Source organism: Natrix helvetica, assembly GCF_964273705.1.
Source record: "Natrix helvetica genome assembly, chromosome: 5".
NCBI classification, from domain to species: domain Eukaryota; kingdom Metazoa; phylum Chordata; class Lepidosauria; order Squamata; family Natricidae; genus Natrix; species Natrix helvetica.
In genome coordinates this window covers 90,033,323-90,049,758 of record NC_138551.1, presented here as the reverse complement: position 1 = coordinate 90,049,758, position 16,436 = coordinate 90,033,323, and the positions used below count along the sequence as shown (strand labels likewise).

The 16,436-nt window shown below is 42.1% G+C and overlaps 1 protein-coding gene across 1 annotated transcript in view; it reads left to right on the top strand.

Annotated features, from left to right (window-relative positions):
- Positions 1-16,436, top strand: part of COL13A1 (collagen type XIII alpha 1 chain) — a 259,152-nt gene that overhangs the window by 169,341 nt on the left and 73,375 nt on the right. The window contains exons 18-19 of the mRNA XM_081955236.1: positions 1,219-1,281; positions 11,480-11,524. Coding sequence (XP_081811362.1) covers positions 1,219-1,281; positions 11,480-11,524 — 108 coding nt within the window. The remainder of the gene's footprint in view (positions 1-1,218; positions 1,282-11,479; positions 11,525-16,436) is intronic.

Here is a 16,436-nt window from a genome sequence, read left to right as displayed (position 1 = left end):
ACAACTTCCCAACATCAAACAAAAACATTTCTCTTCTAGTTCTCTATTGTGTGCATCATTCTGAAACCACAAGGTAACTTTGCTTTAAAAGGATTTTACAAGGAACATATAAAACCTACTCATCCAAGACCATTTCCTCCCTGCTGTCTTTTGCATTAACACGCTCACACAAAGTGAAGGGGGGTGGGGAACCTAATGCTTCCTGTGCAGGATCACAACATAACCTGAAGGTTCAGACAGTAATACTGGCAAGCATTCATTGCTTTGAATAGGAGGAATCCACACCAGTTTGGTGACTGAGACCTTACCTTGACTATGCTTTTCTAAGTATTGTTGAATTCTTCTTCATTCTCCCATCCCCTAAAAGTGGAAGTGTAGTCTCCTAGGCAGTTAGAATCCTCCACTTTGTGGGGTTTTTTCTTATCCCATGCATTTTGTAAATGTTCACTCTATATATCTTTTATTCATTAAACATGAAACTCAGTCAACTGAACATTTAAAAATGTATCACAGATATCATTGACTGGCGCTGATGGTTGATACCGGTTGTTGCCAGCATCCTATGTATCAACCAAGTATCTTCTTAAAATGTAAGATGTTCCGAGTAGCTCAGTTACTAGTTTTTGCAGTTCTGCTGGTGTTCTTGCAGGAAGCTGCAATTTCTTGATGTATTTTGTAAAATTCCTATTCTTCTCATCATCATCATCATCATCGTCGTCGTCATCATCATCATATTGGTTCATTGCACAGTCAGCCAGATGTTTAAACTGGATTTGGCAATTTTATCTACCTTTTGAGCCCTTCTCAAGAACTTGGAATAGGCAGATTTTTTTTTTGATGGTGCTAAAAGGTATCATCACAGGGTATAAGCAGTTCCAAGTAATTCTGCCTTTCACAATTGACTGATGAAAATTTTGTCAGTGCGATGAGGTTCAAGTGGTGCTCCAGTTGCTTTGGGATTGCAACCGAGGTGCTTATTACTATTGGTACTATCTTTGTTTTCTTTTCCCACAGTCATTCTATTCCTATTCACAGGCCTTCGTATTTTGTGATTTTCTCCAGTTTTTCCTCTTTTGATTTGACGTCTCCAAGTATTGCCATGTATACTAACCAGACCTTTTTTTTAATCTTTCTTAAAGACAATTGTTAAGCCTGGGATGTTATATGGTAGAGGTTTATTGTTGTTGTTGTTACTTTTTTCTTGCATCTTTTCCTTAGGGTGAAGTGGGTGAAACAGGCTTACCAGGAACACCTGGACTTCCAGGATCTGCTGGCTCTAAGGTAAACGTCAGATTGCACTAACAAATGCTTATCTTAACAAATTCTCACTTGAGGTTTTTAAGAAGAGAATAATGTGCTTCAGAGGTGGGTTCCTACTGGTTTGGACCACAGTAGTAACTTGGCGGCCTGAGATGCTGGAACCGGCAGCGATCCAGGCCTGCCATGCCCCTGAACCTCAGTTCTCTCAGCATCACTGTAGGTGCCGCCATCTTGTTTTCTCCTTCTCGCGAGCACAGCGCAATTTTTATTACGCTGCACATGCGTGCACTTGCGTGGGGCGCATCCCTGAGTGAACTGTCAGTAGCGGCAGCTGGAACCCACCCCTGATGTGCTTCCTTCCCCCCACCCCACCCCCCCTTGCATAGGGGAGAAAGGCAGACGGTAGCCTGAAGGTAGGCATGGACACTTTGTTACTTAAAATAAGGCATTGTTATTAAAACCACAACCCTGGCCAGACTTATTGAGTGGCAAAGACATCTTTCTCGTGTTGCCATTCGATTAACCACAAGCAGACATCCCATGTCTTATTTCCACAAGGCACAAAGGCTTACTCAGTGAAATCTACCTTTGAAGGGCTCCTTGGAATTTGACTCTTAGCAAAAGCCTCTCCTTTGACCACTCAAATCGGCCGATGATTTCTCGTCTTCCTGCACTTTGGGGAGGAATGGGATTGAGAGGTTTTTATCCAGAAAAATCTGGCTAGCTGACACACATCAAATCTATCTGGGGTCAACAGGTCCTGACGCTGAGGTTTGGCATGCACCTTTCTCTTCTTTTACTACTTAGGGCTCTTTGAAAAGCTAGCCTTGATTTCATGCCCATATGTTATTTATTCAACTGAAATCTATATTGAGCCCATGCAATTTAAATATATTACTGTTCTTTTCTTTTTAAAGCATCTTACCATTTTGGCTCACATTCACAAAAGGTAAAGCAAAAAATTGCCTGGCCAGAGTTAAAATGCCTGGTTCTCATATATCATAAATGCAAATGTGAGGGTTTTGATCTAAAAATGGAAATGGATGTTTTTTGTTTTTCTTCCTTGCTCCCATCAGGATCTGCTTAGACCAACATTAGTTATATGATACACATATTGCAGTAAAAGTCAGCAATAACTGATCCAAAACAGTCTTCCTTGATTTATCCCTTCGTTTTCATGAGTAATCAAAACATGTATACTCCATTACCAATATGGTCTTCTCCAAGTTGATGTCCTCCAGATGTGCTGGACAATAAATCCCATAATCCTTAACAAGCAGGACTGGGAATTGTAATTTAACGTATTTCCAGGCCACCAGATCCGAGAAGGCAGTAAGGAAAAAAGCCCACAATATGTAACGTTCAGAGCAACTTAGAGTAGAGTAGAGCAGAGCAAAGATTTCTCCTTAGTTCTAAGTTGCTTCTCTCCTTGATTAATTTCCACCCATTGCTTCTTGTCTTACCCTCAGGTGCTTTGGAGAATAGTTTGACTCCGTCTTCTTTGTGGCAACCCCTGAGATATTGGAACACTGCTATCATGTCTCCCCTAGTCCTCCTTTTCACTGAATTAGGCATTCCCAATTCCTGCAACTGTTCTTCATATGTTTTAGCCTCCAGTCCCCTAATCATCTTGGTTGCTCTTCTCTGCACTCTAGAGTCTCCATATCTTTCTTACATCATGACAACCAAAACTGGATGCAGTATAAGTTTGGATTTCACACATCAATTAGATTCTAAACTTGCCCAATCAATGTTTACTAAGGAACGAAAGGGTGTGTAGCTGCCTTCATTCTCAAACTGGAGTACAAATATACAGATTTGTAAATGAAATAGAAAGTAGTTGGACCGTACAAAGCTTTAAAGGGGTGTTTTGCTCTGAGCGGAGCTACAATTTGAAGCTACTCCAAGAAGCAACGCAGCACAGACCTTCTAAAGAACAAAGGAAAACTGTGCCGTTGCTTGTTCCGTATCCCTCCAGGGACACCTTCCTTTACTTTCACCCCACCGGAATAAGTCTCTGCATCTGTGCAGAAACCCCTCTCAGTTTGGGTCTGCCAGGAAGAGACCTCCCCACCTCCCTCCAAGGTAATATAAAGCCTTTTCATGGTGTAAATTGCATTACTGCTGCAGCTCAGTAAGACAGCTAGCATAGCCTGAACAGCTTGAGCCATCAAAGCTTCATGAAGATCTACTTGGGTGAACAAGCATGCTAAATTCCTCTGTTGACTTCATTAGTAAACATCTGTTCCCCAGTTAAGATTTCCAGGCATGTTTGCTGTCTTACAGGAAAAGGAGCTGTGATGGAGAGCATAGCAGATAAGCAATGATAACTGAATGCTAAGGACCAGGGGTCTCCAACCTTGGCAACTTTAAGACTTGTGGACTTCAACTTCCAGAGTTCCTCGGCCAGCTTTGTTGCCTGATAAATTCTGGAAGTCTTAAAGTTCCCAAGGTTGGAGACCCCTGCTAAGGACCATCCACACACTGCCATTGCTGACTGGCAACAGAGCATCAAACTCTTGTTATCCCCAGGCAAGCACCATATTAGACCAGACTTCTATCTAAGACAATACAATAGCTACTCAACTGAAGATAAGTAACTCTTAAAAAATACTGATTAACAGAGTTGGAAGGAACCTTGTGGGCCCAACTCCCCCTCCCCGCCCAAGCAGACCCTACACCATTTCTGACAAATGGCAATCCAATCTCTTCTTGAAAGCCTCCAGTGATGAAGCTCCTACAACTTCCGAAGGCAACTTCTGTTCCATTGGCTGATTGTTCTCACTGTCAGAAAATTTCTCCTTATTTCCAGGTAGAATCTCTCCTTGTTCAGTTTCCATCCGTTATTCCTTGCCTGGCCTTCAGGTGCCTTGGAAAATAGCTTGACCACCATCCTCTCTGTGGCAGCCCCTCAGATATTGGAAGACTGCTATCATGTCTCCCCTGGTCTTTCTCTTCACTAGACTAGCCATGCCCAGTTCCTGCAACTGTTCAACATGTTTTAGCCTCCAGTCCCCTAATCATCCTGATTGCTCTTCTCTGCACTTTTTCTAGAGTCTCAACATCTTTTTTATAGTATGGTGACCAAAACTGGGTGCAGTACTCTAGGTATGGTCTTACTAAAGCTACTTTTATATGAAATATTGTGTTTATACCATTGAGACAAGATATCAGTGGCCATCAAGAAGCTGAAGAAACATTTATGGTCCCCTTTAAAGATTTTAACCAATTATAAATGATGAAAAACTGAATATAAGGGCTTGGAATGATGTGACAGGTGACACAGTGATTTGCAGAAGGAATGGTACCAGAGGAAAAAGAGAAAGTATTACTCTCGAAATTTTCAGATTTTCAACAAACAGCTTCTTGTTTTAATTTGCAAACTAAGGTGGTGACTTCTGTAGATCGGCTAGATGCTGCCACCTGCTGTCCAGCAGCCAAACTCCAGTCATTTATAGGTTTTCCTTGACCTCTTCTTTTTATGAAAATGATACGTCAGACTGTGTCACAAGGTCCACTCCGTCACAAAGATCACAGACAATGATTTTGCGAGGATGGATTCCTTGTTTTTCTCTCTCTCTCAAATTCTCTTCTATGAATTATATCTCATTAATGTCCTTACAATTCAAGAATGCTGACTTCATTGACTGATCATGGGAATCTATTCTTTTGTCCAGAACTTTGCTTAAATGTTTCTGAGATGGCTGTTGCTGCTGATTTGTAGGGTAGATTCCTTCAGGAATGGACCGTTAAACCCACCAAGTATCACATTGGATAGCATGATTTGAGATCCTTTTCGATATTTTCAAATGTCACCTACCTTAACATGTCTTGGACACAATTCCAGGACTCTTCACAAATGTTTTGATAGAAGGAAAGAGGGAAGGGCCAACCCATCCAACATATTTTAGTGTTGGTTTCCATATGTGCTTGTAAGTTGCCTATTACCATATTTTTCGGAGCATACAACACACTTTTTTCCTCCCTAAAAGAGGGTGAAAATTTGGGTGCGTCTTGGAATGTAGCCCCGTCCACCCATGCTCCCCCAATCATTTGGCCTCTGTCTCCCAGCAATTTACCTCCTTGCAGCAAATGGGGAAAATAGGGCTTGCAGAAGCTTTAATGACGGGGAGGCCCATGCTGAAATTGAAAATGAAACTTGCTGTTTACTACAGGAGGCAAATTGCTATGAGGCACGGGCAGATTTTTTTCCTTGTGTTAATCAGTCTGTTTTCTGTTTGCTGCAAGGAGGTAAGTCAATAACTATACATGTCTATAGAATGTTCAAATTATTAGACTTATTTTTTAAAGACTGCTTTATTATTGTTCCAGACAGCTTAATAAAATGAAGAAGCTTTTTAAAATAAATGCTTGATCTGAAGTGGCCCAATGCTATTGTATCTTCTTTTAAATAGCAGAGAATAATTATACTTCCAGAAAGCACATCAATTTTAACAGCATCTGTACAAGTATAGTCTGAAATGCAACACCACAAACAGTGTATATTGTCTCTACTGTTTGTTGCAATGAGGCGAATTGCTGGGAGGCAGAGGCAGAATTCCCCCCCCCCTTCTTTTCCTCCCCAAAAGCTATGTGCGTCTTATACTTCAGAGCATCTTATACTCCCAAAAATATGGTATTTATCATGAGCAGCTGAATGAAAGACATGCAAGTTATCTACTACAGGTTTTTGGAGAATTTAAATTTGAAGACATACAGCTTCTTAATGCAGGCTTTTCAGTGAGCTAGCAATCAGAAAGTAGCACATGACACATGGTAGAAAAAGTGTCCCAGTCCCCATAAAAGTTTTAAGTTTAAAAATTATGCCAACAGGAGATGCTGGTTTTTGTGCAAACTTCTGAATTTTTCTGAACTTTCAAATGAAGTCTTCTACTGCCTCCTGGTGGTTTAGGAAAAGCCATTATCTGTCCCTGTCATATTTCAAGTTTGCAACTGATTTATGTAGCTTCATCTTTGGGTAATGACCTTTGGCATTGTGCATTTTCCTACTTGTGACAAATATAAACACTTTGCTTCTATGCTTTGCAAAGGCAGTTTCAATCTGCCTAATTGCTGCTCTTAAACCTTATGATTGCCTTTCATCTGCTTTGCCTCAACTGATTTTTTATTATAGTCCTGTCACTGCCATCTCTTGTGTTTATCGATGACCCTATAACGCCATCCCTGAATGTAGTAGTTACATGTAAACAAAATCTTCTGTGTGTCCACCAAATTAAAAATGCAAATGATGTTAGATACGATTAAGGCTAAAAATAATAGTGTTGGTCCTTATTGCACTAAACGCAGTGGGGGTTAGTTCTTTGATTACTGCTGGTCCAGTTGTGATGTGTGTTTTTCATTTTAATCCCAAATATGGCTGCAAAAGTATAAGCAATCTATTATTATTCCCATAGTTAAAATACAGAATAGCAGCCTAGCCAAAAAGCCCTATATTCCTGTATTAGGAACACATTCCTCCAATTATTCATCTCGGGCCGTGATGGTGAACCTATGGCATGAGTGCCACAGGTGGCACCCAGAGCCCTCTCTACAGGCTCGTGAGCCGTCGCCCCAGATCAGATCTACCATGCATGCACGCATGTCTCCAGGCGGCCACCTGGTTTTTGGGTCTCTGCCGCGCATGCGTGGGAGCAGGATGCATGCAGGAGACATGCGTGCATGCGTGGGGGGAGGGGTGCAGGGGTGGGTCACCCACACATTGCATTATAGATGCGTGTGTGCGCTTTCAGCACGTGATGACAAAAAGATTAGCCGTCACTGATCTAGAGAAAGAACTAACGCAGTATGTTTCAACCTTGGCAACTTGTAGATGTGTGGACTTCAAATCCCAGAATTCCCTAGCCAGCTTGGAGGTTTCAAAAACATTGGGCAAGGAAGGCCAGGTTGCCATTAGAAGAAGGAAAGGGCTATGAACCAGAGAAGGCAAGATTCACTCAGTTTTAATCCATTGAAGGAGACAAAGGCCCATTATTGCCCCCCCCTCCCACTCTTTCTTATTAGTGGAAGCTGCTTTCTTCTTTGTGGCAAATGTAGATTAATTCAGAAAATACAACAAAAGCTTGCTTCTCCATTATAAAAAAAAAAAAGGGAGCTGGGAGTAGTGAACATTCGTCTCATGTGAAATAATTAAATTCTGCTCGTGGCTCAAGAACAGTTTGTGTCTTGCAACGATGATATTTTTTTCCCTACCATTGTCCTGTTAGAAAGCTGGAAAGAATTATAGACATTTCTCAGCACATAAGGCTATAAAACAGGTACTGGGTAAGGATAAAAGAACCTATTGTAGATTTGGGTTTATCTCAATTTCACTTTGGTCACGTTTCACTCTGTAAGTATAAAATTGGATATTAACTTCCTGACATTCAAAACAAGTAATTAATACGAAAGCTAATAACTATTCCAGTCAGCTGCATATATATTCTCTTAGGCCCGCTTGGTACAAGAAATTTTAGATCCACATAAAAGTAATATCAGGTCCAAAGGTCCAGGTCCACACATGGAGGTCCAGTTAAACTGATTTATTGCTACTCGTGCCCATCCACCAGTGGTGCAAGGGTGGGTTCCAGCTTCTATTGCTGTTTCACTCAGGGATGTGTTGCGTACGCGCACTTGATTCGTACTACGCGCCCATGCACAGTAGTAAAAAAAGCTTCTGCACATGCATAGAAGCAAAAAACAAGATGGTGGTGCCAACGGCAATGCCGATAGAACTGGTTCGGGGGCATGGCAGGGCGAGTTACTAGCTACTCAGCCGAACCAGGCCGAACCGGTAGGAACCCACCTCTGCAGTGGTGGGATTCAAATAATTTAACAACCAGTTCTCTGCCCTAATGATTTCTTCCAATAACCAGTTCACCAAAATGCTCAGAAAGTTAACAACTGGTTCTCCCAAAGTGGTGCGAACTGGCTGAATCCCACCACTGTTCTTAACTAAGGATCAGTACCTGCTTGGAGTTAGATAAGGGTCTACACCAGGGGTGTCAAACTCAAGGCCCGGGGGTGTTTAGATCTGGCTCGCAGGGCTGCCCTGGAAACAGCAAAAGGCTCTGTCAGCAAGGGCTCCCAAGTTCTGTTTTCGCTGGCAGAGGGTTGCAGGAGGCCATCACAGCCCAAAATGGAGCTCAGGAGCCTGTTTTCCCTGGCAGAGCCCTCGGGCCACCATAGGCCCCCCCAACATAAGTGATGTTGAGCTGATCACAGCCACCCCAGCCACGCCGCCCCAGCCTCCCTCACTCTGAGGTCAAACACAACCCTGATGCAGCCCTCAATGAAATCAAGTTTGACACCCCTGGTCTACGGAACTCAAGCAGGATTAGACTTAGCTTGCTTGTGGCTACGTAGGGATTCTAGGCTGATCCCTCTTTTCACCCCACCCTTAGGCTCTGACAGTCCTTCTCCCAGAGATTCAAGTGTCTCATAAAGAAGCATCTCCTGGAAACAAAATAAGTTCACCGAAATGCATTTGATCCGAGAAAAGTGCACATTATTTTTTGATCAGGTGACTTATACTGATAAATATCACAATGAATATCAGTCTCTTTTCATCCACAGAAACAAATGGATGCATACTATCCTAATGAAAAAACTAAATATTATGCACTATAGCCGTGATGGTGAACCTATGGCACGTGTGCCAGCTGCTCTTCTGGTTTCCGCCGGGCAAATTTCGTGGGCACTAGAGCTCCAGAAAATGGCCTGAAACAGCCCCCCAAAAAATGGCCAAAAAAACAGGCTGCTTTCCAGGCCATTTTTCGGACCATTTTGGGCTCTTTTCCGGGCCAAAAACAGCCCCCAAAATAGCCTGAAAATGACCTGAAAAACTGCACAAAATGGCAAAAAACCAGGCATGTGCACACCAGCCAGTTGGTCATCGGGTTTACAGTGGTCTGGCACATGCACTCTTGCACATGCACACGCATTCCAGTTTGGGCACTCAGTGCGGAAAAAGTTCATCATTACGGCACTATAGGAAGGAGTATAATACAAACCATGATCCTGAATTAAACAATCACATCTCTCTATCTCCCTCTCTATCTCTCCATCTCTCTCTCCCCCCTTCTCTCTCCTCCATGCTGTGTATGCTGTGCAATTGTCATTGACATCAGTGCAAAATGGGAAAACATACCACGACATGGTCCAGAACAGTGTATCTCAGTCTTGGCAGCTTGAAGATGTGTAGACTTCAAATCCCAGAATGCCCCAGCTGGCTGAGGAGTTGAAGTCTACACATCTTCAGGTTGCCAAGGTTGACACTGTGCTAGCAGTAAATGATACTGTGCAGTAGAGAAGGGAATTGGCCCCGGGATATAATTTATGTCACTTCCAGTTTCATGTCTGTGGCCAAGTTCTACCCTAACAGTGAAAAATATTAGGTGTTACCATTCCATCAATTTTAAATCATTCCACACTAGTTTCCATATGTTAAGGTGTTTGCATTGCGTCATCCCTATAACACAGGGGTGTCCAAACTTGGGAACTTTAAGACTTGTGGACTTCAACTCCCAGAATTCTGGGAGTTGAAGTCCACAAGTCTTAAAGTTCTCAAGTTTGGACACCCCTGCTATAACACAACTGGGGCAATTCCTTTCATAAAACTATAAAGAAAAGGTGACCCAGTAAAGGCTGAATTTAAAGTATTCTTTCTATGGTCCAGAGCAGTGGTGGGTTTCCAAATTTTTTACTACCGGTTCGCTTGTGCGCTCTCACCCATGTGATGCTTCTGCGCATACACAGAAGCGTCTGGGTGGGTGGGTGGAGCCTCCCACCACTGCTACTGTTCGATCGGGTAATGGAAAGGCACACAAGGCTAAAGGCAACAACAGCTCTTTATTAAAGTACAACAAGTGAGAACAATCCAGTGAAAGCTGAGTCTGACAGCAGCCCTTTTATAGGGAGGCTGTCAGACCCTTCGACCAATGAGATTAAACCTCTGTTCCCGCCAGAACAGAGGACCTTGGTGGAAGCCACTATAGTTGAAGCAAATATCTAACAGCTACTACCAGTTCGCCCAATCTGGGCCGAACCAGGAGCAACCCACCTCTGGTCCACTCTGGTTTTCTCTATCGTCTCAGTTGTTCTAGTGTTGTTTCAAACTTGGCAGCTTTAAGATAGGTGGACTTCAACTCCCAGAATTCCCCAGGGCCACTCCTCCCATTGAAGTCCTCCAGTCATGGGTTTATATTTTTTTTACTACCGGTTCGCTCGTGCACGCGATGCGTCTGCGCATGCTCAGAAGCATCCGGACGGGTGAGCAGAGCCTCCTGCCGCCACCACTAATGGTTCACCCAATCCGGGCCGAACCAGGAGCATCCCACCTCTGAAGTCCTCCCTCTTAAAATTGCCAAGTTTGAAAAAACCCTGTGGTAAAGCCTCCCTGGGTGGGACTAATTTCCCTAGCCAAGTGCCATTTCAGTAATATTCTTTTCCTTCTGCATATAATATTATTTCAAGGATATAGTTTATCTTGCATGCAATGTGGGATGCTGGTTTCAATAGCCCCCAAAGCAACGTAGGTACTTTGAAAATAAAACAAAATATAATGGATCCAAGGGTGGGCTGCTGGGGGTTTGCAGGGATTCGGGAGAACCTCTAGCTAAGATTCAATGCAATTCGGAGAACTCCCAAATCCCACTCCTTGCTGGCCGCACCTACTCCACCCAACCCCTCCCAGGAGTCCCCATGAAGCCCATTTTGGATGCAGGTAAGTCCAGGGCACGTGGAGACTCAGGAAGGACGAAAAATGAGCCTACGGAAGTTCGGGAAGGCCGGAAACAAGCCCGTTTCCAGCCTCCAGAGCCTGGGGAGGTTATTTTCACCCTCCCGGAGGCTCAAGGAAAGCCTCCAAAGCCTGGGAGGGGCAAAAACGCTTCCCCCCTGCAATGCAGGAGGCCAACTAGGTCACACCCACCATGGCCACACCCACCCAGCAACCAGGCAGAGAACCCCTTGCTAAAATTTTTGAAGCCCACCCTTGGTTGGAGGGGTCTAATTTCAGCTAACTGAGCACCTGTACAAAAGGACCACTATTCTCTGAGCCATTTGCCATGACAATGACTTTTTATTCGTGGCTTTCAAAGCTTTTTAGCATCTCATGCAATAGTTTTCTTCCAACGATCACTAATTAACTCTGGGAACTTTACATTTTCTCCCCTCATTCTTCCTTGCTCTTTATCTTCTTTATTTTGTTTTCCTCTTCCAGGGGGAGAGGGGAATGCCAGGGCTGCCAGGAAAACAAGGAGTTCAGGTATTCTGCAAGGAATGGAGTCTTTATCCAGCTACCCTAACCCATACCTTTCAACTGTTCTCCTATATTTTGCATATGACTCCAACCTGGTGTGTGTATATGTTCCTTTTACACATATATATGTTGCGTCTGCTGCATAGAAAGAGTTGCAGCACTCTATGACTCTTTAAAGCAGCTAGGTCTTCTCCCAAAACCAATGTAGTTAGAGTAGAGAGCAGAACAAAATGGTGCATCGGAGCTGCCCAACCTTGGCAACTTGAAGGCTTGTGAACTTCAACTCCCAGAATTCCCTAGCCAGCATGGAGAACTCTGGAAGTTGAAGTCCACAAATCTTAAAGTTGCCAAGGTTGGACAGCCCTATGCTACATAGTTAAGACAGATGTCACAGAAAGGGTGACATCTGTCACCCTAAATTCTCTGCAGTTCTTTTATGGAATCAGATCCAAATCATTGCACAACATAAAGTTCAGTTTAGCAGAGGAAGAACAAAGAAGAAACGTTGAACAAATGGCATGTTCATTCCTGCATTTTCATTCTAGAAATAAGGAAAAAGAAAATTTGCACATTTTCGGATATGCATTGAAATCACTATGTAATTCATTACTGCGATCCCAAAACAGTCCGGAATTTGTTAGGCCATTATATATTACACTAGTTGATAACCCGGCGCTGCCCGGGTATTTATTTAACCCAATCTTCCTTCCATGAACGTTGCTGCAATTTCTAAAGTTGGATTTCCCCCCTTACCAGAGGGATCCCCCTTGTGGAGCACTGTGGAGCCATTACTATGGCAACTCCACAATGCTGTACAGTAGAAGCCATTTTAAGTCAGTACAGTAGAAGCTGTTTTAAGGCACAACAGGCTCTTAGCAGAACATCCTCCCGAGGGTGTTAGGGGTGTCTTACCCCCACAGTATTTGTTTCCAGAGAGTAAGTAATCAGTGTAGTAAGTTTGGTTGAAATTGCTCGAGGAGTTCCAGAGTTATGTTGGAACATGCACACGGACAGCCATTTATATATATATATATATATATATATATATATATATATATATATATATATATATATATATATGTGTGTGTGTGTGTGTGTGTTGTATTTGTGCTGATAAAATAAAGGGAGACTAGTATAGATCCATTTCGAGCTATTTAGCTCTCATCAGCTAGCCATACCCTTACTGGGATTCGAACCTGGGCTGTATTATACACTAGGCAAGAGTTTTAGCCACTATGCCACAGGCTTCTCCTCCTTTATCAGCTGAGCCAGGGAAATAAGTATGTGTTTGTGTTACAACCCCTGGTATGACCTAATATGGGAGGGAGCTCACTCCTCCCTCTTTCTGTCCTTTCGGCTCATCACAGAAAACCATCCAGGCAGAAACCCATATTTTTATTTTTAATGTTGCCTTTTTATATTTGTGTTGTATTTGTGCTGATAAAATAAAATAAAAATCATACCAGGGGTTGTAACACAAACACATACTTATTTCCCTGGCTCAGCTGATAAAGGAGGAGAAGCCTGTGGCATAGTGGCTAAAACTCTTGCCTAGTGTATAATACAGCCCAGGTTCGAATCCCAGTAAGGGTATGGCTAGCTGATGAGAGCTAAATAGCTCGAAATGGATCTATACTAGTCTCCCTTTATTTTATCAGCACAAATACAACACAAATATAAAAAGGCAACATTAAAAATAAAAATATGGGTTTCTGCCTGGATGGTTTTCTGTGATGAGCCGAAAGGACAGAAAGAGGGAGGAGTGAGCTCCCTCCCATATTAGGTCATACCAGGGGTTGTAACACAAACACACACACATATATATATATATATATATATATATATATATATATATATATATGTATATGTATATGTATATGTATATGTATATGTATATGTATATGTATATGTATATGTATATGTATATGTATATGTATATGTATATGTATATGTATATGTATATGTATATGTATATGTATATGTATATGTATATGTATATGTATATGTATATTCTAAAAGATTTAAATTGCAAAAAATATATGTATAAATATATCTATTTGACAAAGGACTGACATGCCATTTCTTCAATTGAATCTATAGTCCAAAATTTGTTTTTCTGCCTAGCATCCTCTTTGTCCTTCTAGCCCATAGGCACTAACTCTTACTCACATCTGATTCATTTCTTACTATTTCTTTCATCTGTTTATGACATAGAATCCCTGATTTCCGTCTTCTGTCCTTGTGTTTTTTAGCTTTGTCCCTGATTTCTGTTTCAGAAAGTTGAGAGGTATGATCCTTCTCCCCTGTTCTTCTATCTCCATCTGCCTGTTTCATTCCTCTTGTGGTTTGCAAGCTCTTGTCAATTATCTTCTGATTGGGCTCTTCAAGAAGCCATATCTTTGTTGTTCATCTTTTGCATGAAAACCTCCCAGTTCTAACCATAAATCGTCCTACCTATTCCCACTTCTTTCCTTATGCCTACTCTTGTTATTCTTACCGAATAGGCTGACACAGGGTTTTTCAAACTTGGCAACTTTAAGACGTGCGGACTTCAATTCCCAGAATTCCCTACTCAGCATACTAGCTGGGGAATTCTTGGAGTTGAGATCCACGAATCTTAATATTTTCAAGCTTGAAGATCACTGGCCTAACAAATACTAAATAATAATTACCAATTCGGAGAATATGCAGCTCTTTCACCAACAGAGCCATAAAGAATTTTGTAGTTCTGTATGCCCTCATTTTGTCTCATTTATTTGGTTTTCTTAGTTCTATTTTGCTTACTACTTGGCATCATTTCAAGGAAGATTTTAATTTTTTTAATTCATGAGGCTGATTTCCTGTTTTGTACTTTCTTTTTTGGGAGCTGTTCCCCACTGGGAGATGCAGTCAAATGGGACTGCCTGAAGTGGGCAAGAGGGTTTGCTTCAGGGGTGAAATGCTACTGATTCGGAACAGTTCACCCGAACTGATAGTAAAAAAATGCTACCGGTTCGGTTGAACTGGTATTTCTGATGATCAACTGGGCGACGATCAGCTGTGAAGCACGATTTATATTAGCTAGAATCGTCAGATTTCTTGCTTTCTAGCTAATCTAAATCCCGTGGCACATCAGATTCCCCCCTCTCCTCTTTGCAGAATGTTCAAAATGTTCCTTTTTTAGCACTCCTTGGCCATGCCTCAGGCGTGCAAGCATGCGCAAAGCGCGTGCTGAGCTACCAAACCGGTAGCAGACTTCAGAGGATTTCACTGCTGGTTTGCCTCAGAGATGAATAAAATTATATAATTGGTTTTAACATTGCTTTTCATGTTGAGAAATACACTTAAGAGCAGCAGAAAAGAGTCTGCTCGTATACATATTCATTTGTCTTTTGTAAGCACCTTCCAAACAGATCGAATTATTATAATCTAAATATTCAGAGTTGTCTTCTGGCCCTGATACACATGATGTATAATTTTTATCATTATCATCCAGTTTTATGTGCATTATTACATCCAGCAGAGGTTTGATTGAATGACTGTGGCCACCATCATGATTTTTGGGAGCTTCCCCCTCCCCCATTGATTTCCCTGAATGGTTTGGACAGATATACTATTATTAAATACCCTGTTTCCCTGAAAAAAAGACCTCCTCAGATAATAAGCCCAATCGGGCTTTTGAGCGCATGCACTAAAATAAGTCTTCCCCTGAAAATAAGCCCAAAAATATTTAAATGCATGTGCAGACATTTCCTCTGGTTGCTTGCTTGCCATGTAAACAACACGAGGTGAAGAGGCGAGGCCGGAGGGGGGGTGAAGAGAACATGCCCAATGTACCCCATATAATAATAATAATAATAATTTATTAAATTTCTAGACCTCCCCCTCTCCCCGGAGGGACTCGGGGCGGTGTATAGGAATAAATTTAAAACATACAAACAATCATACACATAGGTAAAAATCAAATTAAACAACCCCTGTACAATTTATAAAAATTAAAAAACAGACCTTAAAACCAATCTTAAAAATTTAGAAATAGAACTGAGGTGGGATAGGTGGAATTAGGCCAAGCCGGCTAGCTGGAATAGCTGGGTTTTAAGTTTCTGACGGAAGGAGCGGAGATCCGTAGTCATTCTAATGTCGGGGGGAAGGTCATTCCAGAGGGTCGGGCCCATCACAGAGAAGGCCCTTCCCCTAGGCGTCGCCCTTACCTAATGGCTGCTCCCAAAACCTTAGCCACCGTGCCCTTTCTGTCACGCTAATGCAGTGTTTCTCAACCTTGGCAACTTGAAGGTGTCTGGACATCAACTCCCAGAATGCTGGCTGGGGAATTCTGGGAGTTGAAGTCCTGACATCTTAAAGTTGCCAAGGTTGAAAAACACTGCGCTAATAGCCATCGCAAAAAGAGCAGCAAGCCCAGTGACGCGCAACATAGCAGCAGCCATGAGGTGACCATACTCACTGTCTCCTGCACCACAAAAATAATAAGACATCCCCGAAAATAAGGCCAAGTGCTTATTTGAAAAGAAAAGAAAATAACACCTGTCTTATTATCGGGGAAACACAGTAGTAAAATTGCTGCCATTATGATAGGTAGTATGATATAAAAGGAAGAACTACGTATTTTAACATGTGCTTTAGCTCAGGATTCTCCAATCATGGCAATTTTAATACTTTGCACTTCAACTCCCAGAATTCTCCAATCAGCCATGCTGGCTGGGGAATTCTGGGAGTTGAAGTCCATAGATCTTAAAGTTGCCAAGATTGGACATCCCTGCTTTAGATATTGATGAAGCTTAGACTTCTTATACCCTAAGAAATCCTGGTTGGAAATGGGCTTGACAATATTCTTGTCAGGATAATCCCCCATGAGTTTCTACTGGTAGATGAGCACCTATATAAGTTTGTTTTAAAATGCTATAGCATTTTTAATATGGGA